At 32.4% G+C, this 24,970-nt stretch overlaps 2 protein-coding genes across 2 annotated transcripts; one reads left to right on the top strand and one right to left on the bottom strand.

Annotated features, from left to right (window-relative positions):
• Positions 1-13,581: 13,581 nt before the first annotated feature.
• On the top strand, positions 13,582-15,737 carry LOC123889558 (putative F-box/LRR-repeat protein At3g59170). The gene is made up of 3 exons (XM_045938944.1): positions 13,582-14,715; positions 14,812-14,973; positions 15,289-15,737. The coding sequence occupies exons 1-3, from the start codon at positions 13,696-13,698 to the stop codon at positions 15,592-15,594; spliced, it is 1,488 nt and encodes a 495-aa protein (XP_045794900.1). The 5' UTR covers positions 13,582-13,695; the 3' UTR covers positions 15,595-15,737.
• Positions 15,738-19,955: 4,218 nt separating this feature from the next.
• On the bottom strand, positions 19,956-22,484 carry LOC123889557 (transcription factor MTB1-like). Its single transcript, XM_045938943.1, has one exon. It carries the CDS (start codon positions 22,012-22,014, stop codon positions 20,266-20,268), a length of 1,749 nt encoding a protein of 582 aa, XP_045794899.1. The 5' UTR covers positions 22,015-22,484; the 3' UTR covers positions 19,956-20,265.
• Positions 22,485-24,970: the final 2,486 nt, after the last annotated feature.

Genomic DNA, 24,970 nt, shown 5'->3' with positions numbered 1-24,970 from the left:
CTCATAAAGGACAATAACTTGATTAATTATAAAAAAGGGTCTTTTATCATGAAAGTATTAACATTATACTGTATTTAAAGGTAACATGGGAATAGATATATCTCTTATTCCATCCTCTAATAAAATGTCTTATTTGTATAGTTAAAATATTTCTTTGTTGTTATTTTTTTATTTAGCATTGTTAGTGATAACTAATCATCGTCGAAGAATCTGTGGAGCACATATGGTGCGTTCTCCCATTTCAATCGAATTTTTTCTTCATACATAAGAGTCGGAAATCGAACCCCAAACCACAATCTTAAGGGGACCAAGACAAACACTTAACAATAATAGGATAAAAATGAGTAACATTAAAATGGATAGACAACATCATGTACAATAATGTGTTTTTACGAATTTGAAAAATAAATAGTTTCACATCAGAGTGTATATAAAAAATAGATAATAAATAGAAAAAAAAAATCATGTCGAACTCTTAAGTTGAGTTTCAAGTTGAAAACGAACTGATTCTAACAAACTGAGTCAAACTGTCCGTGAACTCTAAATGAGCCGAATTCGATCTAAAAAAATAGCTCGTGTTGAACTCGAGTTGAGTTTCGAGCCGAGACAATTTTTATCAAGTCAAGTTGAGCACAAATAGATTCGACTCGACTCGACTCATTTCCAGTGCTAATGAAAATAATTATTTTGATTTATTTAGTGAGGCAGCCAGGCAGGTGAATGGGGACACGTTTAATAGGCCATTCAAGTGGTGTGGTGACAATTGGCAAAGTACCTTTAATTTTAAAATAAAAAACTAAAATTATATAACTAAATAGCTAAATAGTAGACTTCTTGAATCAAAATGGAACACTTTACACATAGTAAAAAGCGCTCATGATATATTCGTGAATTCAATTTCGCAATATATAGCAGTGCTGTTTTTTTTACGTAAAACAAATATAAAAACTTATCCACATCAGAATAATAAAAATTATGCAAACTTATGTTAAAGATTATTCTAAATTTTTCATTTTTTTTAATGAATAATTGACTTATGGAAAACAACAAATTAAGTCACATAGAGATGTTGAATTAAATGGAAAAAATTATTAAGTGAAAGCAGACAGGCGAATTATTTTGCATTATTAACTGAGATATACACATTAAACTAAGAAAATGAAGAAGGTGTGTGAGATAGTCTCGTCGGAACTCGGCGAATGATGTTGCGGCGGCACGATATTTATTCTTGTATACAGTTTGTTTGAGCGACTTCTATTCCTAAATCAGAGCTTTATATTAAACCATTCATGGTAAAATTGATCCCGAACTAGATTAGGCGGTTGAATAAATCGGATAGTTGAAGAAAAAAAATAGCAAATCCGTGGATCTATTCCTAATCTACGCCTGCCTATGTGACAATCTTTTTCATCAATTCAACCTAAAAACCAACAAATCTTATTAAATTATAAATAAAAAAAACTAACAAATCTTTACGGTATTTTTTTCTTGACTCTAGCTGTTCTAGTATGCATTGATATAATTTTAACGAGATGATACAATTTTTCTTGACTTTATGATACAAAATTTATGACATGAAATTGGTCACAAAATTGGCCAAACAATATATAAAGCCCGCTAATAGATGAAAGTAAAAACGAATTAGAAAAAGTAAAATCATAGAGATCCTGTAACATATAAAACCACAAAGATAAACATTGAATGAAAATCGATTTTTTTAACAAAAAAATTTAGAGTCTTTTTTTATGACCAATAATTATTTTTATTGAGTTTTTTGAAATCTTAAAAATTTGTGTTACAAATCCATTAAATTCCAAATGTAAAAATCTTGATTGTCAAAAGAGTATTTTAAAAAGGTCTTAAAAGTTAATAAATTTAACTTGAATGTGTGTCACATGTCACATGTGTCACATTGCAAGTTTGTGAAGGATATAAGGTAAAGAATGTTATTTTAAAAGTTAAGGGTCAAAATTACAAGTTTGTGAAAGTTAGAAAGTCAGAAGTGCAATTTAACTTAATTTTTTTCATTTTCAAATTTAATATTTCTTTAGTTTTCACATTTATTCAGAATATTTTTTATTTTCTATTTTTAAAAATATATATATATTTATTTGGCCTAAATATAACGTAAATTTTATTTTTATTATTACTTTTTTATAATGTTTAATTTAATTTAATCATAATTATTTCAATAAATTTATTATTTTTTATTGTAGCATAAATACAATATATTTTTTATTTTTTAACATCTTTCAATATATTTATTTGGCCTAAAGTACAACTATGTTTTTCAATATATTTTATTCATTACTTTTTATGTAGCATAAATATTTCAATAAACTAAAGGCTCGTTTGGATTATTTTATTTTTGAGCTTATGAAAAATAAATTAAGCAAATAAATAAGATTGTGTGTTAACTTATGATTTTTTTTGAAGGAAACTTATAAGTTCTCACTAATGAAAACTGTATTTTTATAAACGACATTGAAAAACTTATAATAAAAATAATACAAAAATATTTATTTATTTACATAAGTTGTTTCGCATAAGTTCAAAAATAAGGTAATTCAAATAGACCATAAATATAATTTTTTATCTTTATCTTTAAAATCAACTTTTTAAAATATAACTAAAAAAATATGTTATTTCATTATCGTTTTAACGTCATATTTCAGAATAATAATTAAAAAATAACTGAAGTATAAGGACAAAAAAATATACTGGGCTAGAAGCTAATAGGATAGCGATTTTTTTTTCTACCCCAACAATCTTCATTCTACCCAACAACCAAATTTAAAATGACAAATATGCCCTCATATATAATGTAAAACTGGAAAAAAAATTCATTCTCTACGCTAGTCAAACAAAGTGTTCCGATGTGAGTTTGGCGTTTTAGGAAAAGCAAGTGTAATTTTACATACCGGTACACTTTTTTGAAGTGTGCCGGTTCGATTTGTTCACCGATACACTTGAAAAAAATGTTCCGGTATGAATATTGATACTGGTACACTTGAAAGCAAGTGTTCCGGTATGCTTTCAACGGTTTAGTTTAAATTTACATACCGGTACACTTTTTTCAAAGTGTACCGGTTCACAGTGATTTTTTTAAATTTTTTTTCTTCAGTGGTGCGCATCAGAGGATCAGACGGTAGAATTAGGCATAACAGAGGACGTGAAGAGTCTCGACAACATTAGGGGGAGCTGGAACATGATGAACCTTTGCCGGAAGTGCCTGAGCAGCAAGCTTTGCAACAGGGTTGGCCTGGAGGGCCGATCAATACGAGTCTTTTGACTCGATACGTGCAGCATGTTGCTCGTTATGTATGGTTTGGTCAGGTAATACTTTGTTTGTTTTGTTATTATTTGTTAAGTTATATTGATCAAATTTTTTTTAATTTGTATTGTTTATACTCTCGTTACAACTGTTAAATCCTTATTTTGCATACAAATTTAGTGTTGAAATATTATTATAGTTCATTTTCAATGTCTTATGGTATGCATCCAATTATCCGATCTAATTTATTATTCACAATGTATTTTTTAAAATATATGTAGGAACGTGTCATAGGTGACAAAATTGAGCTACGGATAGCATCTTTAGGGAAAAAAAGGTAGCTGACAGAGGGTTCCTGATCACCATCCTGAAATTATTCAAGGGTGGTTGAATATTTCGGGGTTATGCTGGCTTGAGCGGACTAGTTTGAAACTTACCGATCCGCAGCTTCTATCCGCATTTGTTGAGAGGTGGCACCCTGAGACATCATCATTTCACATGCCGTTCGGCGAGATGACTATTACTCTGGACGATGTGGCATGTCTTTTGCATCTGCCTGTTAGGGGTCACTTTTATACTCCTGTATCAGTTACTCAGAAACAAGCTGCGACACTTGCAGTTGAGTTGTTAGGGGAGGAGTATATATTAGTTTGCATTGTGATTGACTGCAGCGCAGAGGGTTGGTTATTTTTCACAACAGTGGCTATATGAGAGTTATATGAGGAATGCCAATTTATACGGGAGATATGACTACGCATCCAGGGCATGGATGTTGATGTTGGTTGGATGTACCATTCTGACCGACAAGAGTTACACACGTGTGGATGCCAAATGGCTTGTTATGTTTAGAGATTTGTCTGCATGCCATACATTTTCCTGGGCCACTACATTGGTTTGTTTATACGATAACTTAAAAGATGCATCCATGTTTACTACAAAGGCCCTTGCAGGGTATGTGACACTTCTACAGCTATGCGACACTCACTACAAAGACATAATTTAAATGTTGCGTAATTAAACTTTTTTTTTCTTTGTTGTGTAATTAAATTTTTTGTGGATTTTGTCCTCTAGATTTTTTATGTTTAATTAAACATACATTGATAAATGTATAAAAATTGAGAGTAATCTTTGTTGAAGTAAACTGTACTTCTCATTGATCACTAACAACAATACAAGCCTATATATAGGCAAAGTCCCAATCACACAAAACAGCTTTAGGCTTAGGCAAGGCAAGCCCACAGTCATGCTAAGCACGCGCGCGCGCAGGCAAGCTGCTGCAGGCCAAGCTGCAGGCCAGGCTGCAGGCCAGCTTTGCTTGAGGCCCAAGCTATCAACTAAAACACAATTACACATAACATTTGAACTATACAACAATACAAGTGATCATCCTAACAATTGCTCCCCTAAATTGAACATCATTTCCAATCAATTTATCAACTCCAAAGTGCACAAGCCAAGCTTATCTTTATTTCTGCTGAAGCTCTCAAAACTCAATGGCTTGGTCATTATATCTGCTACTTGCTCAAAGGATGAGCAGTGAACCAGCTGAATTATACCTTCCTTAGTCAAGTCTCTTAAGAAGTGGAACCTCACATCTATATGCTTACTTCTTACATGCATCACAGGATTTTTAGATAGCTTGATTGATGAGCTATTGTCACAGTAAATGGTGATGCAGCTCTTTTCCCTTGCATCAATAGCAGTCAGAATTCTAGACAACCAAACTCCTTGACAAGCACTACCAGCTGCAGCTATAAATTCAGCTTCAGTTGTAGATAATGTCACAATTGGTTGTTTCTTGGAAGACCATGACACAACCTTAGTGCCAATCATAAACACATAGCCAGATGTGCTTCTTCTGTCATCAATGTCACCAGCATAATCAGAGTCTGACCACCCAACCAGCTCATATCCTTTACCTCTTTCATACCACAGGCCATAGCTAGTTGTTCCCTTCAAGTATCTGAGTATTCTTTTCACAGCAGCCATATGAATTTCAGTTGGCCTTTCCATATATCTTGCCACTAAGCACACAGAAAAAGCTAGATCAGGTCTGGTGGCAAGCAAGTACATCAAACACCCTACCATTTGCTTGTACAAAGTTGAATTGCTGGCTTGTCCTGTTTCATCTTTCTGAAGCTTGCTACCAGGCACAATAGGATTGCTCACACTATTACAATCACTCATCCCAAATCTCTGCAAGATTTCAACTGCATATTTTTGTTGATACAAAAATATTCCATTACCATCTTGCCTTATTTCCACACCAAGGAAGTATCTCATCTTTCCTAGATCAGTCATTGCAAAATTTCTTTCCATGGAACTCTTGAACTCAGCAAACAATTTTTCATCATTGCTTGTGAAGATCAAGTCATCAACATACAAACTCACTACTATAATTCTTCCATCTGTTTCACTTTTGACAAATAGGGTATGCTCATGAGGACATTTTTCAAATCCTTCATGATTAAAATAAGCTTCTATCTTGTTGTACCAAGCCCTTGGTGCCTGTTTCAATCCATACAAGGACTTCTTCAGTCTGTACACCAATTGCTTGTTTTCCTTTTGATACCCTAGAGGCTGATCTACATACACTTCCTCATTGAGTTCTCCATGCAGAAAAACACTTTTCACATCAAGCTGAAACACATACCAGTTTTTCAAAGCAGCTATAGCAAGAATAGTTCTGATGGTGTCCCACCTTGCAACAGGTGCAAACACTTCATTGTAGTCAATGCCTTGCTGCTGAGAATAGCCTTTTGCAACCAATCTTGCTTTATATTTTTCAATTTTGCCCTGTTCATTGTACTTGGTTTTGTATATCCATTTCACTCCAATTTTCTTAACACCAGCTGGTAATGCAGTCAATTCCCAAGTGTCATTGCTTTCAATAGCTGAAATTTCAGCATCCATTGCTTTTCTCCAAATATCATGCTTGCAGGCCTCTTCATAAGTAATGAGATCAGTGCTAGAAGTGAAAATAGCAAGATTGTGCATCTCAGCTTCATCTGTAACAAAATCATCAAGGTATCCTGGCCTCTTTGAAACTCTTTTGTTCAAGGGAGGGTTATCTTCTTCATCACTATCTTCTGAATCTGGAACTATTTGGTCAACCACCTCATTGTGATCACCTTCATTCCCATTCAAGAGTTCATTGTGATCATCATAACCCTCATTACCTTCTTCACTGTGTTTGCTTGATGAGCAAGCATCTGTATCAGGGATCACTTCTCTTCCCTTAATTGTTTCAATTTCTTTAGTTTCCCAATTCCACTGTTTTGTTTCATCAAATCTCACATCTTTGCTCACCACTATCTTTCTTTTCAAGGGATCATACAGCTTATAGGCCTTGGATTCATCACTTATGCCCAAGTGAATGCAGACAATGCTTTTGTCATCAAGCTTTTTCCTTAGATTATCTGGTACATGAACATAAGCAATGGAACCAAAAACTTTAAAATGGCTTACTGAGGGTTTGATTCCACTCCAGGCCTCCTCTGGTGTGACATCTTTGACTGCAAAAGTGGGACATCTATTGAGTATATGGACTGACCAGTTGACTGCTTCAGGCCAAAAATTCTTTGGTACATTCTTGTCTGACAACATGCTTCTTACCATATTCATAATAGTCCTATTCCTCTCAGAAACTCCATTCTGTTGAGGTGTATAGGCAGCTGTAAGTTGTCTTCTGATCCCTTGAAGATCACAATATTCATTGAATGCAGTAGATGTATACTCACCACCTCTGTCAGTTCTCAAGCATTGAATCTTGAGTTTAGTCTCATTCTCCACCATAGCCTTGAACTTCTGAAAGGCAGTGAATGCTTCAGACTTTTCACTCAAGAAGTAGATCCATGTCTTTCTGCTCAGATCATCAATAAAGGTGATGAAGTATCTTTTCTTGCCATTAGATTCAGGATTGATAGGGCCACAGATATCAGAGTGTACCAGCTGCAGTTTTTCACTAGCTCTCCAGAGGGTTTTCTTTGGCATGGATTCTCTCTGTTGCTTTCCCTTCATGCAGCTATCACACTTTTGTTCTGGTTCCTTCACATATGGTAGGCCTTGTACCATTTTCTTCTGGGCCAAAATGTTGATCCCTTTGAAACTCAAGTGTCCATATCTCTGATGCCAAAGCTGAGCATCATTAGATTGGGTTGCTTTGTAACCATGTGGAATCAACACTGGTGCTTTGATTATGTACATTCTATTCATTGACATGTGAGTGAACATAATCAATCCCTTTTCTTCATGGTACACCTTACAAGTGTCATTCTTAAACACTATTGTGAGATTTTTCTGCTGCAGTTGGCCTATACTCAGCAAATTGTTCTTCAAACCAGGAAGATAGTACACATTGGTGAGAATCTGAACATACCCTGCAATGTATAATCTCAAATTCCCTTTTCCAACTACAGCCATTTTGGAATCATCTCCCAATTTGACTGAATCTTTGAAACTATCATCATAGTCAAACAACCAATCCTTATTTCCTACCATATGATTGCTACATCCTGAATCTAGAAACCAAATTTCATACTTACTATCATTGCTGCTTTCAAAATCTTTAGTACCTTGAGCCATAAGCAAGATTTCTCCAGCCTCATCAAATTCAAACTCTGCATAGTTTGCATTATCTTCATCCCAACTTGGACATTCAGACTGAAAATGGCCTAACTCGTGACATTTGTAGCATTCAACATTTTCTTTGTTGAATCTACCTCTGCCACGTCCTCTCCCTCTACCACCATCTCTTCCTCCACGCCCTCTCCCTCTACCACCATTGTTACTCATTTTCAAGACTTGTTCTTCATCTTTCTGACCTTTCATTCTATGTTCATGAACAAGCAAACTGCTTTGCAATTGATCCACATCGCACGGGTGTGGGACTAGTAAGAACGGAAGGAAGCTGGCAGCACAAGCCACAAGATGAAGTAAAAGACGGATAACTTGACTACAAAATAAACATACAAGAACATAAACAAATATAAAGTAGATCCACATCAGAATAACTTGTTAAATAAATCAAACTCACATTAAACGAAATAAGTAAAAATCACATGTTAAAGAGAAACAACTTAAAGCAAGTAAATTAGTATAAGTGGTAAAAAAATTTAAACTCCTTAAACAAATTCATTAGAGGTTCGATTTTTTGAATAGTCCTCGGTAAATGTCATGGTTACCGTGTAATCATTCGGCGCAGAAGAAATGTGGACTAATCTCATCTTTTCATAGTGAAGTAATGGATTCTGTAAGTTGTTTTTACATTCTTTGATATATACAGTAATGGATTCTTCAAGTTAGGAATTGAAATAAAATTCTTGTTTGATATTTTATATTCTTTGATATGTACATTCAAGATTAATGTATTGGCATTGATATTACGTTCTTGCTTTACCTTCTTTGATATATATACAGTAATGGATTCTGCAAGTTAGGAATTGAAAGTACATTCTTTGCTTGCTTTTATGTTCTTTGATAAATACAATGCATTCCGATAAAAACAGGTTGTGTGCTTTAGCTAAGTGTTTGAATTTCACCTATTAATTTTAATTGAATTGATTTTGTAATGTTAATATTAGTTAGAAATTGAGTTGAATTAAAAATCATGTTTTAAGGCGAAAGCTACAAATTTTAATTTCGAGTTAGTATCGATCAATTCTAGTCGACAACCTCCAAACTTATCAAAAACAATTTTAAGTCCGCCCGCACAATCACTTGTGACTCAACATTCACAAGAAACTGAGAGTGTGGAGTTTTTCATTTCAGCTTTGTATACTTTCTTACCCCAATAATGCCAATGTAGAGCAATGTGAAACTGAGAATGTGAAATCCTGCAAAACAGAACGGTAGAGCAAGTAATGCTACAAGAAGCTTCACTTTTTCTGTCATAATACTTCCCATTTTTTTGTACAACTTTGAATTGTATATGAGAGGTAATAATCTAAACTCTGTGATTTTGTGTGTAAAATTGAAAAAAGAAAGTGATTTTAGTTTATATATAAGGAAAAAATAGTCGGCTTAATTTATTGAAAATGTAGGATTGAGGGCATAATTGTAGGGGAGTAAGATAAAAAAAATTCAACAGGAGAGATTTTCTGAGTTGAAAATTTTACTCCCACCCCCTATCGTTTTTTTCACCAATTTTATCTTTTTTATCATTTGATTTCCCCACAAAGTTTTTCAAAAAATTTGAGTTAATATTTCTGGTATCCAAAGTTACAAATCGGAAAACTTTAAAAATGAGTTTCAGAAATTTAGCCACAATTAAACCGTTATAATGAATACAGATTTATATATTTAAAACAATACAACCCAAAATCAACAAACCAGAAAACTCTTAAAATGAGTTCTGAACATTTACCACCATTTGCCATAGCATATCCAAGATGCCTAAAACCAAATTAAAAACATATAAATCAGGTTAAAATTTTCGAAGCCATAGCATATCTTAATGAGCAAACTTCATGAAAATTGCTCTTCTAGCCCTCTTATATTGCTTTCAGGCCCCCAAACTTACGAGATTATACCCCAGGTCATTTTGGAACGTAGGTTCTAAACGCGTATATTTTTAGAACATAGAATCCGAAATATATTTTTTCATTTTTTTTTCCATTTCGAAAGCTAAATTCCGAATGCTCCTTTCTCTCTCTTGTTCACGCATAGTTTTTCTGCATCCTACACAACAACAACGTCCATCTAACAATTCTCTCCTCAAATTCATCTCATATTTTTATTCCCTAAAAAAATCCATGGCTTCCTCAAATCCAAGTGTTACATCAAATAAATGATTTTTGAGCTTAAATCTTATTTTTAGCTTAAATCTTATTGAGGAACAATTTTCACACAGTTGTAGGATAGGATTCCATACATAATCAACATAAAAAAAAAAATGGCATGAGAAGGGTAAACAAACAACACATATTCTGGCTCAAAATAAATGATATGTTTGACCACTTTTATGTTTGTCAATGTACACATTTGATTATTAATATATTTAATTAGTTATTATTAAAAGGATTTTTTTATCATGTACAAATTTGCACATATTAAGAAGTTTAAAATAGTAAATTTGTATTGAAACTTGTGTAATTTATTTATTAAAAATTTTATATTTTGGAAATATTCATCGAGATAAATCAAACATCTCATATGTTAATATTTGCATGTATATATTAGCACAAAAATATGGTCAAAGTATATCACATTAATAATAATTAAGTCAAAATTAAGTCATTTATCTTGGGACGGAGCGAATACAAATATGGGATAAAAATTGAGGAACTTTTTAGAAGAATTAAGGAAGGTGAGTTAGAGATGAGGTAATGATAACAAACCAACAACTTACAAAATGATTTTCCAAATATTGTCTAACGGAAACGGAATTAAAATGTTAAATTTCTGGAACACATTTTTAAACTTTTTGGGACAAAAATTACGTACCGAATGTTTTTTAAGGGTGAAGCCAAATGAGGGTTAAAATTAAAATTGATTTTTGTAAAAAAAAAAAAAAATAAAAAAAAATACAAAATTGTAGCAAACAAGTAGAACCTATGACTTTCAACACGATATATATAATTATATATGCAATTTTATAAATAAACAAAGAGCAAATATTATTATGAGAAAATAGGATATACTTTAAGAGTATAAAATTATCTAATAACAAACCTGTATTTTACTAAATCACCCACTTTAATTAATGACATGAGATACTTGAACTATAGATGTTAGTATAAAATTATTTTGATATCCATTAAAATTTAACTTTGTATGTTTCTTCTCATTTGTTCTGGACCTAGATTGGGTGAAGTTGTCACCCATGATAGCATGCAGTTAGTGAGATCAAATAGTTTTTAATTTAAAATAAAAAAAGTTATATTTAAAATATTAAAATCGAGTTAAAATTTGAGTCATTTAATATTAATCGGACGACTCTGATTGAATGACAACATCTTGAGTAGAGTTGTCAAAGGGGCCGGCCCGGTCTGGCCTGGAGGGGCCCAATCAAATAAAAGGACCGGCCCAGCCCGACCCGTTAACTTCATGGTCCGGCATGCTTAGCCCGACCCAATAAGCAACAGCCTACATGGCCCGATGGGCTGGCCCACTAATTTTCATAGTATTTTTTTTTGAAAAAAAAAAACATATTATATTAAATTTATGTTATATTTCTCAACTAAATCTTCAAGTAGGTAATTCGTATCCCTATATTTTCTCACATAATCTCTCAAACAACAATATCTTCCTCTTTATCCTCATCAAACAAACAAACAAATCTCTAACAAATAATCTCATCCTAATCCAATAAGTTTTTTTATCATATTATTATTATTACTACCAAAAAAAATTCCAAAATTTATATCTTTCATTCATCCATTGTAATTTAAGTAAAAAAAATAATATAGAAAGAATATAAAATAAATACAATAAAAAGATGATAGACTTATAATAAACATATTCCAAGTTTTATATCTTTCGTTGTAATTGCACACAAAAAAATTTGAAAAAAATAAAAAGATGATATGCTTAAAAATAGGAATAAAACAGATTATAGATAGGAACAAAACACAAATAATGACAATAAAACAACAAAAATAAATAAAAAAATTATATATGAATTTATGCATAAAAATATGACCAAAATATAACAATAAAAAGATTATAAAAAAATTTTAAATAATTTTTTTAATTCTTTAAGGGGCTGGCCCAAAAGCCTGTGGGCCGGCCGATGACGGCCCGACCCCCTTTTTATGAAGTCCGGCCCGTGTAAAAGGATAGCGCTAATGGGTCGGCACGATAACCCGACCCTTTTTGACAGCTCTAATCTTGACTGCATATAAACTCGATCCGTTTTCCATTTTTTTTTTTTTGCTAAACGATCCGTTTTCCATTTGTACACTAAACAACAAATACATAATCAATTTGTGAAAAGAAAAAAAAATCAAACCCACTTTGGTTGCTCCGGTGGCATTGGCTTGAGATTTGGAAGTGTGATCCCCCTTAGGGTCTCGAGTTCGATTTTTTTGGTGTCAATTTGGGTAATTTAATTCAGTTTTTTTTTAAAGAAAAAAAAAACAAACACATAATTGGATAACCATATACTATCTTTTTACTATAATATTATGGTTTATGAAACTTGTTACCCTACTTTATCTCTATTCTGTTATGCACAAAAAGTTTATTTAAGGAATATATCTTGGCGTGCTGACCTTTTATAATGTTGTTGGTTTCATTAATTCTTCATCTCCTTGTTTCGAGAATATAATCTGGACTCTCTCACAATCCAACCAAACCAACCTTGTGGCACCACATCTTCTTCGGTAGTGAGTTATCATCATCTTCTCTCCTTAGATCTCTTCTATTATATTTCCATTAATTCTTTAGTACTGCTACAAATTAAGTGTATTTTATTTTGGAAAAGTTGTCGTGAATTATGAAATTTAATTTGCACATGCATGATTCAAGTAATATGTTTCCCTATCAATTCTATCCAAAGAGTATATAACATAGAGATGAAGAAGAAATATAAATGCTAGGTTTCAATAATGTGTGTGTATATAAAATAAGGTTAAAAAAAAAAAACATATATCTCCCTTGAATTCATCTTGTTCGATTGAGTGTGCTCTAATAAATTTTCCGTTAAAAAAAAAAGAAAGAAGAAAGACCATGTTGTTTTTTGCTTTAAGAAACATTCAGTTTTTGAAAATCAGTTTTCGAAAAGGTATGTCATTGAAAAAATTATTAGTAAGGTTAGATATGTTTTCTTTTAAGACGTTTACAAAACCAAGTACCTCTAGGCTCTAGCCACCCTTTCATATAATGTATAAACACTACTAAGGTGTTGTTTCCTTCAATGTGAACTTAAAATGAGTTTTTTTCAATTCACACTAACACTTAGTTCAACACTTGTGTTTATTTCAATATCAAGTTTTCTCCCAAAACTTGTTCCAATAGACCATTGTCTAGAATAATCCATAAATTTTTTTTTTTGAAGATTTTAAATTTAAATATATTTTAGATTTATAATTAAAATAGATAATATTAGGTTTAAGATTTATATTTCAGTTTGGAATATTTAGGATTTTTTTTAGAATTTACAGGATTAGTTTGTTATTTAAATATTTTTATGTAGCTCTATATATAAAGCCATATAGCTATGATTTATAATATGAGAAAGAAAAAAAAAACATGATGATATTCTTCATGTAACAATATATAAACATAAAAATATATCCGCCAAATTTTATAATACCAAAAATACAAGAAATCATATCAACCATAACATACAATATTCACAACTCTTATTGTAGTGGAATCATGATGGATTGGCAGAAGTGTCAAATAATTTTATTTTGAGCTTTATTCTTATACTTTACATATATCTTTCAGGTACGTTGTTACTATTTTCGGGCAATAAAATGGATGACCGCATTAGTGAATTGTCTGACTGCATTTTATCTCATATCATGACTATGTTATCCATTAAAGATTTGTTGAAAACCAGTATGCTATCTAGAAGGTGGTACAAGCTTTGGTCTCTAAGAAGAGATCTCAACTTTGATATCTTCAATGTGTTTGGGAACAGCGAGGAGGAACTACTACAAACCAGGCATCTCATTGATGTCCATAGAAATTATGCTATAGAACCCGAGTTTATCTTCATTGGGGTCCCTAGTGTGGAAAGAAGCGTCAATTTGGATATAAGTAGGGATGAATTTGTAAAACGAGTAGATCAATTTGTCAAGAATTTTCAGGGCAAAAAGATTGATTATTTTCGGGTAAACTTCTTTTTAAATCATTCACAAAGCAACACTATTGATCAATGGATAAGTTTTGCAATTTCAAGGGGAGTTGGAAAAATTGATCTGCTCTTTCTAGGAAGGCCTTATGTGCCTTTCAATCTCACTTCTCAATCAAATCGTTATAAATTCGACTTTGCTTTGTTTTCGGAGACTAATACTTCAACTTTAAACCACATGCGTCTTGAAAATTGTCTTGTTTGTCATCCCATCAATTATGACTTTATTCCATTAAAAAATTTAAGATATCTATCTTTTGAAGAGGTAAAACTGAATGAAACTTTTATTGAAAGTTTGTTATCTAATTGTCCACAACTCGAAGAACTTTGCTTACTTATTTGTGAGTTTGAATCATCAATGCCAAAGATAGTAAGTTCATCCTTATGTCATCTTAAGGTTAGAGGGTGCTATGTTGCATCCAACCATAACCAGTGGGAATTAAACTTGATTTTACTGGATTGTCTTAAACTCACTTCATTGGAGCTAGATTGCCTTGAACTTACTTCATTGGATATCTTGAACTTTAATACCCCTATGCTAAAGAGCATTAAATTCTTCATTTCGTTGCAACAAGAGCTTGATGCATTTGCAACGTTTTTTCCTCAGCTTGAGAATATGCATGTGACCACATTTTCAATGGTTAGTCATAAATTATTAAGGTTTCATTTTATTTTTTAAACATTTCTTTGTCTTTTGAATTGTATTTTGAAGTTTTTTTTTACACATTTTTTTCAGATCACAATTTTCCGACAAACTACTCAACCATTCAAACATCTTAAACAGTTAAACCTCATTGTTTACACGGACTCATACATCTTAGATGATGTGGAGTATGATTCTTTGTGGATCTTAAACATCCTTCAAGCTTCTCCTCTTTTGCAGAAACTTTCGGTCATGGTAAGTAAGTGAACATGATTAATACACATATTTTACTTTTATTTTTTTGTGATTATCGTTATGGTATTTTTATCCATGACAAATAAATTTAGCTGAACATCCTTATATTGCACTTGGCCACCCATAATCTTTTCCAAATATAATTTTTTATTTGATTCCTTTAAGTAGTTGTAACTCTTCCTCCGAAGTATTTTAAATTTTTTTTTAATTATACAAACTTTTGTCATTAGTTTATATAATTTGCATCCATTGGTAATATTTGATATATGATTGTCGGCTTTTAATATCATTTTTGTTGTAATGTTAATTTGACAGTTTGCAGATTCAATATTCTCTAAAAATCAGAAAGATTTTAAAGATGTTCAAATATTCTCTCATGACGAGTTAAAAGTTATTGAATTGGGAGGTTGTGTTGGCAATTGGCATGAAATTGAGTTTGTTATGAATGTTCTAAAATATGCTCGTTCACTTAATCAAATAGTTGTGAGTCCCTATTGGAGAGAAGGTGACTCGTTGAATTGGAAGTGTAATCCCATGTGGTTTGAAAGTGGACGTGAAAGGATGAGAGAAAAGCTCAAAGGCAACGAAGTAGTGGGACGAGAAAAACTTATGCTCATATAAGATTTAATGAAGATCAACCCTACATTATTAAGGCTAAAGGAATTTAAGAGTTAGGAGTGGAAGGGTCATTAACCCGGATAGTTAAAGATGCAATTAGAGCAACATTTTGTTAACTTTTTTGGCTCTTAAGATTTATTTTTAATTTTGGGATGTAATAATTATACTTTCAATTAAAAATTAAGTTTAAAGTTAAAGTTTTGAAGTTTTGTGAGACTGTTTAAAAAAAATTATGAAAATAATTTTTGACAATTTTTGTAAATTTTTTCTAGCTTATTTATATATGTTCTCCAATATAGCTATTGGAAATAACTTGTAATATATATAAAAATAATTTTATTTTATCTTTTACTATAAAAATAATTTATATAAGCTTATTCGTAAACGCTTATTATAATAAGCGCTTGTACTATAAATTAAAAAAAAAAAATTTATCCAAATTGGGCAAATTGGGTTGCATATACGTCTTTCGTACCTTGGTTTTTTCCAACCCATACAATGCAAGGGGAGAAGTTTTTTTTTTTAACTATCGGTATTCAGTTTATTGGACCGTCTAATCTGGTTCGAGGACCAGTTCTGACATCAAGTGGTTCTATTCACTTCCGATCGTAGTTACGGGGATTGAATTGTGGTCCTCCCTACTAAGTTCAACGTCAATCTTCACTAAACCAACTAATGATTGGTGGACAAAATTTTGCTTAATAATTCATGTGTTTTATGTGATTTATGATTATTAATAATTTTAATATACGTTGTAATAGTTAATGATGAATTATACACCGACTTGCGAGTTTGTGATGTGTGTATCAAACCAATATAGAAAGTTACATAATGAATCTCATAAGCTTAGGTCAGTTGACAGAACATCGTACTATATGTGTAAGAGTCGGAGTTCGAAGTGAATTCTTTAGCCACTAAGCTACTTGACCAAAAAAAATATTACAAATTGCTAAATTAGACGTTACATAATGAAGTACTCCATCCGTCCCAAATTATAAGGGAAAAAACAAAATTCACACTTATTAAGAAAAAGTAAAACATGATAATTTGAAATATGTTTTTGTGGGTTTTGCGAAGATGTAAAAACAATTTTTATTGGTTGTTGTTTATTGAGAAAATGGGAGAGAGAAAATTAAATACAATTTCGATTTAATTTTATGAGATTAAGGAAAAAAAATCTTGAAAATGATTTTTCCTTATAATTTGGGACAAAAAAAAAGATATTTTCCCTTATAATTTGGGAGTACAAAAGAAAACTAATTTAAAAATGCATAAAGAAAACTAATGTACTCTTCATCTTTTCCTTTTTTCTTATTTCTCTATCTTGTGTATCCATTGTGAAATGATATTTCAAAATATCATTCCTCCTAATTAATAAGAGAGTGATAGTTTAGGAACTAAATTAAAATTGACAGTATAAAAAAACTAAATTAAGATTTTTTTTTTATCTGTTTTTTTTTTTATCTGATGTAATACTACACAAATGAGTGGGTTAGGTGCTCATGATATTGATGCACCACCATAAATCTTTGGCCCCAATAAACAGTGAAAAATGAGAAACACATGCAAGTGTTTTCCACATTTAGCTCATGATAGTTAGTATGTGGTGCTTGTGGTTGTGGACCATCTAAACTCCAATCATAATTCTAGACTATAGTATAGCAGCCATGCATTACATTCATCTGTACTCCACCAATGAAACTATACCATAAAACAAAAATCACATCCTAATATGTGGTTTTCTTTTCGTATGTACATTTCCATCCTCATATAGATTTGAGCAGTTCTTACTTGATATTTTTACTAATGGATCCCACAAATTGCTTTCTAATTTAGCCTTAATGAGTGTCGATATGCATGCACCATCACATACACGAAAGAAAAAGAATATTAGGATCAAGTGGTTAATGAGCTCATCCTAGATCCCTAAGACGGATCATTCGGAATAACTTTAGTTTAATTTCTGATGGGAACAATTTTTAACAAGACTTTTCTAACCTCTCGCGGCCGAACTCTGATTTATCAGGAGTTTCTATGAACCAATGATTAATGTATAAAAGAAAAAAAGGAGAAAAAGAACATAGTGCACCACACCACATGGCATGCTTGATATTTGTGTATTTTGTTACACAAAACGAACCCCACATCCCATCCATAGAATGAATCTTTTCTTTTCTCTAGCTAGCTATCTTCAAACTCCAAAGGCATAGAGGATTCTTCAAACATTGGAATTAGGATTTTCATCCTAGACAATCCAAAGTGGAATAAAGGGTACGATTGAGTTATGGGCATAGGAAGTTAATTTGACACCAAAAGAACCTTGTTCAGTGTTTTGCTTTACGGCCTCTAATTATGGTCACATTTTTTGTTACTTTAATTGTTTAAGCTGATTCTTTGTCGGATGTAATAGATATCATATCACTTGAAAGTTGTGGATTTTGTGCTCTAGATTTTTTTTATGTTTAATTAAACATACATTGATAAATGTATATAAAAATTGAGAGTAGTCTTGTTATAATATGTGTTATTGTGATTTTGACAAAAATTATGTTTAAATAAAATTACGGCACTACTTTAATTGTAATTTTAAGGTAAAACTCATTGTAGTTCCAGTAAGCAAATGACAAGCATATGTACAAATTGGTAAAATGGTGGTGAAAGAAATAATAATCGAAAAAATATAACTAAATTTGACAAGAGATATAAATCTATAGTAATAAGGTATATATTTAGCATAAAAATGAAATGACAAAATTTTACAAATTTTAACACTATATGTATGAAACAATATTACGAACCCATTAACAAGAAGAGTTATAAATAATGTGCAAAAGTGTAAAATAAGAACGGAAGGAAGGTGGCAGCACAAGCCACAAGATGAAGTAAAAGACGGATAACTTGACTACAAAATAAACATACAAGAACATAAACAAATATAAAGTAGATCCACATCAGAATAAATTGTTAAATATATATAATAGAAATCGGCTAAAATCAAAGTACTCACATTGTGTTCAATAGTTTCTCAACCGAGATTAAATACCCGTAATGGAAATTAAATGAAGTCTTATAGAAGGAAAACAATAAAGTTCAACCATAAAAATAGTTAAAAAAAAAAAAACAAATGTAATTAACACAGTAAAAAAAACAAATTACATCACGTTATTAATTACCATAAAAATAGTAAAAGGATGGCAAAGAGTTGAGTTAACTGTTTATGTTGGTTTTTTTTTTTTTTTTTCCTTTTTCAAAGTTCTCCAATTTCTCACCTTAATCACTCACTCAGTTGTAAAAGGAAAGAACACATGCACCACATGTTTCCATTAGTTGAAAGGACCTGAGCACGTGAACGTTTTACATATTCAAAATAAATAAATAGGACATAACAACGCGCATTTTGCAGGACCACTCAACATAAGCTAGCTACTATAGAAAGAAGTACTACTATTTTTTTCTCCTACTTTGTACCATGCTGTGCTTGTGGTTGTGCTTTCATTATTGTCTTGTCTTTTTTATTTTTATGTTTAGAAATCAGGGTTTAAAATGCTTCCACGCCATCAACTTATTCAATACCTTGAGTTGAGGTTTACAACTGCTTAGTGCTTTTGAGTTCGCTGAAATTCAATGTCACGTTCATCCGTCCAATACCATATTTATTGACCTATGTAAGACAGACCCTTCACAACCTCAGAAGATACGTCTCATTCTAATATCTCTCACTGGCTTGAGCATCAGAGTCTTTACATGTAGACTTCATTCATCGTCATCTCTAACATGGATTCCAGTTGCCACCTCTATTCATTGTAGCATTTCTTCCATCAATTCACCATTAGCGTGAACTCTTTTGTCCTTTCCTTTTATCACCTTCGAGTAATCTCTGGAATCTGGATTATGTTCGGAATAACAACACTTAAGCACTTCTTGGCAACAAGTGCTTGAGTTTATGCCTTCATTTGTTTGTTTTTGTTTTAGACTCTTACCATTTTTTTACTTAGCTTTTTAGTCTAAGGTTCTTTCCTTCCTTCATGAATTAGATACCTCAAATAGTCATGAAAAGGAGGCAACAACAAAGGAGCAGTAACAATACTTTTTTTCCTTTTCATGTGCATCACAAAACTAAAACAAAATTGCAATAGGAGAAAAAGATTCACCTTTGGAAAAAAGGAAGAAAAAACAAATTTACTATTTTTATATCTCCCCAAAGAAGGGAAAAACATAGCTATAATAATATAAAAAATCTAGCAAGACAAGATCTATCTATAATCTATTAGTAACAAAGACAAAGATATAGTAATTAACTAATACCATCCTCTTAATGCACAAAACTACTTGAAGAACAAAAAAAAATTAGAACTTGAGAGACATTGCATGAAGAGACATAAGATCCTTTTACCATGTCAATTACATTGGTTGAACTAAATAAAACAATGGACATTGCAGGAACAATATTTCTGATAATTAAACTGTGTATACTATAGACAAACATAAATTGGTTGCCCTATACACGGTTGGTTAATTAATAGGAGCTATATATTATTATTATTATTATTCTACTTCTCTAGTTCCATCTGCTTTGCTCTTTAGATCTTCAGCTGCACAACAAAAATTTCTTAGGAAGCTTTAGAAATTGGTTCCTTCTCTATGTATCATATTCATGCCTATATGGACAAAGTTTTATATCTGTAAAGCGTTGGATTCTCGGGAAAATGCTGCAATCAACTTGTCCTTAGTAAGCTCTTCAGATCCTTGTGATTTAATTACAAAAGTATGGTAGATAGTATCATTTGCAGCAGCGAGTTTCGACTCCACAACACTGATTTGTGCCTCTTTGAATGTTTCCATTAATTTCGAAACAGGATGAGTATCAAGAGAACAACTCACCTTCACAGTTACCTCATCCTTAGAAGCTTCAATATCGACATCAGGAGGAGGAACTCTAATGTTCTGATGACGATTTTCTGATCTCGAGTTGGCCGATCCATCCTTCGAAGTGCTGCTTCCAAATGTCTCTCTCTCAGACTCCATGACATTGAGTTTCGCTTGAAGCTCATTGATGTAAGCAATGGCATCACCAAGTAAGGATGCCTTGTCCATCTTGGAGATGTTAGGTACAACAGCTCTTAAAGCGTAAAAACGCTGATTAAGCTTCTCACGCCTTTGTCTCTCCGCCTCCACATGATTGAGCGGTTCGTCCCTTCCATTAGCAGGCTTCCTTCCGCGCTTCCTCGGCCTCCTTCCATCACTAGGTTGATCAGCCTCAACATCAGCAGCAGCAAGTTCCGGTTCACCAATAACCGGTCTCACAGAATTAGCCCTCAAATTCGCTCCAGTAAAATCAATTTCCATTTGCATTTGAACCTGCCTTTGTGGTTGATAGTTGCTATTATTGTTATTGAGCCTAAAATCCTTTCTGACACCATTAGGAGCAAAAATTTCACCTTGACCTTGGTTCACTCCCCAACTAGAAGAACCACAAACACCATTTCTAACACTAGGAAAGTTAATGCTGCTACTATGATCCATTTTCCTAATAGCAAGTTTCTCCCTAAAATGTGTACGACCATTATTGTTCAAACTCAAAACAACCTTTGGAATTTGAACAGAATTTGAAATACCACTTTCATCTCTTCCTTCATTGATAACTCTAGGATACAATGATGATGATTGTGTGGTGGAAGTTGAAGTTGAAATTGAAAACAAAGAATTAACAGTGTTTAACAATTCAAAGTTTTCAGGTAAAATTCTAACAGAACCCAATTCAAGAACACCAAAATCAGTAGGTACTAAAACAACAGTTTGAATTCCAGCAGATTTAGCCAAGAAAGAACGAACGCAGTAATCAGAAACAGATTTGAACCATAAATGTTTAGCAGAAGCAAAACACTTACCGGGTCCACCATACCCTTTTGGAAAAGAAAAGTACATAGAAGCTAAAAAGAACATCTCTGTGTCGGTTACACGGTCAAGGCCAAAAGCGTAATTGTCTTCATCTGAACCACCAAAAGCTGTGTGTAGCTTCTGCAAAACCCTCTTTCTCATATTCTGCTTCACCCCATCTTCTTGTTCTTCTTCATTTTTCTCCATGCCAAGACTGAGAATTCCTTTAACTCCACCACCACTTTCTTGTTCTTCTTCTTCACTTGGTTCTCTGCAACACCCATCTCCCCAACCAAGAACATAATCACCGGATTTTGACTGAGAAAGTTGCCAGAAAATAGCATAGTTCCAGTTGAAATTGGATGAATTTTCAACAAGATCAGAGAGCTTGTTTTGAAGAGAATCATCAGTAGCACCAACACCAATTAACACACTCTCATTTGATAAACAATTTGTTATCAAAAAATCCAAAGCTCGACCACCAAGAACAGCTCCAACCATGGATTTTTCTTGTTCATCCCATAACATGCGCTTTGTTGATCCCATCTCAAAAACAAAAAAAACTACCCAAGAATCAAAGATTAAATTTTGAACATACCCAATTGTTTTTGCAATGATAAAAATGGTATCTTGGAAGAAAATTTATGAAGAAAGGTGAAAAAGAAATATTGAAAGGGCTAAGGTGGTAAGAGAGGAACAAGACAAGAGAAGAAAGGAATAGTGAGTGATGAAATAGACATTGGGAAAGAGGAGATTAAGGAAACAGAAGGGGTGTGTTGAAAAAAGAAGAGGGTTTTTGGCATATGAAACAAAGAAGGCAATTAAGGGAAAAAGTGAAGGTTGATGATGGTATATGGTTGTTCCTTGTTGGTGACAAAAAACGTGAAGGAAAAAAGGAAGGGGTGGTGCGTGTGTCAAAATTGAAGAAGGGAAGAGTGTGTAGGGTAGGGTATAGGGTAAGTAGAGAGAGAGAGAGAGATGGGTTTGCAAAAAAGTGCAAAGCAAAGTGAAAACCTTAAACCATGGTTAGGTCAACATAGGACTTGATAAAAACTTTACTAGACTTACCTCATTAGAGCTTTAGTCGGCGGGTTTCTTACTTTTTTTGTATTTATCTAAACTCCTACTATTACTAGTTCTAGTCCTTAATAATAGACATTTATTTTTTACTACTAGACTATATAAATAAATGAGTTTAAGCATGATATAATCATGGAAATCAGTTGGTGGTTTTGGGATGGATTTGCTGCTGTTGAAAAAGCATTCAGTTAGTTATATGTTGTAATTGATCTCAGTCATTGGTTTTATATCTGACAATTAACGATTGTTTCTGTAGCAGAAAATCTTTTTACGTGGTTTCGTTTGTATTCAAGGATCTTTTAACGTTATTATGGTGAAGTGTGGAGTTTGGTCACAACACTTGAGGTCGTTTGGGAGCATGGTTTTCGTTCGATTTTAATGTAGTATGAAGAATTGTTGTTTGGTTTATGTTTGAACAATGTGACAATCATCATCTAAATTATAGAATGGTCCAACAATAGCGTATTTGGTGAACCCACTTGGGTTGGTTTTGATGGTATTAGTTTGGAACTTGAGAATATGTTTATCCTTAAAGTTTCATGTTCGATTCTCTCTGGTATTAAATTGGGTGAACTAATTTAGTTTCTTAGAAAGAAAAAATAACGTCTTTGGTGTGACAAATATTGAAAATTGTGCATGGTTCATATCTATATGGAGGTTAACATGGTAGGAGATTGATCACACTCATGATAGAGAATGTATTATTAATACAGTAGTCTGCAAAATTTAAATAGGTTACTTTAAAAAGATTATCGAAGATGTTCTTATAACTTTGGCCTAAATAGCGAAAAGTGGTGTAAGAAATTTTCCTCTTATCATATTGTAATGTAATCAATCCAATTTTGGATATTGCTCTTTAATAATACTCAGGTTTTATAAAAAGAATATACATGAATTCAAAATATTTTGATATATCTAAGCTTCTTAATTAATTAGTGCAGCAAGGGACAATAGTTATTTTACTGCACTAATTAATTAGTTATTTTTGTTGAGATTAATCAAGTGCGAGAAAAAAATTTAAATTGGTTGAAAAAATTGAGGTTGAACACTTTAAGTGAATGACTTATAAACTCAACATCTTAAGGTTTCGGGTAAAAATATGGTATTAGAATCACTTGTAAGATTGTTCAATGCTCAGTATGCCGATCCAATCTAGTAAAGCTCTCCCCTCACGACTCTTTTCTCAAAACTGTGATCCTTTTAACCTTTTATTTTCATCTCAAAAGTTTGATTCTTTTAAGAAACTAAAGTATAAAAACATCTACTATTAAATAAATTTTTCTCATTTTTATTAGAGTTAAAAATAACTTAACTAATCGATACTTATTATTTTTTGATATATGCTCAAAAATGGGATGAAGTAACATTTTCCAAAATAATGTAAAAATTAGGTGAATGTTGTCACATGTTTTTGGCATGGAGACTTTGATTGCATTGCAATTGCATAGCCACAACACACACGAGTAACGTGCCTCTTTGTTTCTCTACAGCTACTGCATGCATATCCCACGCTCTGTCCGTGCGTGAGTTAGTGAAGTGAATGAAGAGACCTGCCAGCTTCGCCTTCACGCATTTTGTGTGCCTTCCTCCATTCATAGTTACTACTAATACTACTCTTTTCCTTTTTCTTTTTTTCCCATTTCTCATAAATATTCATCATCACTCAAATTTTCACAATTCCACACAGACATGTCAAGTTTAGGATTGGAACTCCGATAACTGCATGTACTCTTTCCGTCTCAAAATCTAAGTAAAATTGAGTTAAACAAATTTGATGTATTTGTTTAAAGGTTTGGACTAAATACATTCATTTTTTTAACCAACTTTTACTTATATTTTGGGACAAATGAAGTATTTGTTAGTAGTTCAAAATTAATCTTATGAACTCATTACTCTATTAAATTTCAAATTATAAATTACTTTACAAATAAGCTTTGAATTTTTAGTCTAGAATATTTCAGCCATGTTTCTAATATTTTATGGGTATAAATTTATCGTCCCTTTTTTGTTTACAATGATCTAGAAATTGAACGCATGACCTATAACGTACTATCCAAACCCCTTAACACTAGACTAAATCTAGTGGTTTAATTTACCGTCCCTTTTTTTCCTTCATTGATAAAATGTGAAAAATAACTTATTTTTATTTAGGCTTAACTACACATTTGGTCCCTTACGTTTATTTTAGGTTTTAATTTGGTCCCTTACGTTTAAAAAGTATCAATTTGGTCCCTTACGTTTATTTTAGGTTTCAATTTGGTCCTTTCCGTCAATTTTGTCACTAACACCGTTTGAACAGTACACGTGTCAGTGTGTCCAAGTGCCACGTGTCAGTCCACATGTGCAAATTGACTGCCACATGTGACAAAATTGACGGAAAGGACTAACTTGAAACCTAAAATAAACGTAAGGGACCAAATTG

The sequence above is a fragment of the Trifolium pratense genome, linkage group LG6 (genome assembly GCF_020283565.1).
Source record: "Trifolium pratense cultivar HEN17-A07 linkage group LG6, ARS_RC_1.1, whole genome shotgun sequence".
NCBI lineage: Eukaryota > Viridiplantae > Streptophyta > Magnoliopsida > Fabales > Fabaceae > Trifolium > Trifolium pratense.
Note: the sequence above shows the minus strand (reverse complement) of the source record. Positions and strands in the feature narration are given on the sequence as shown.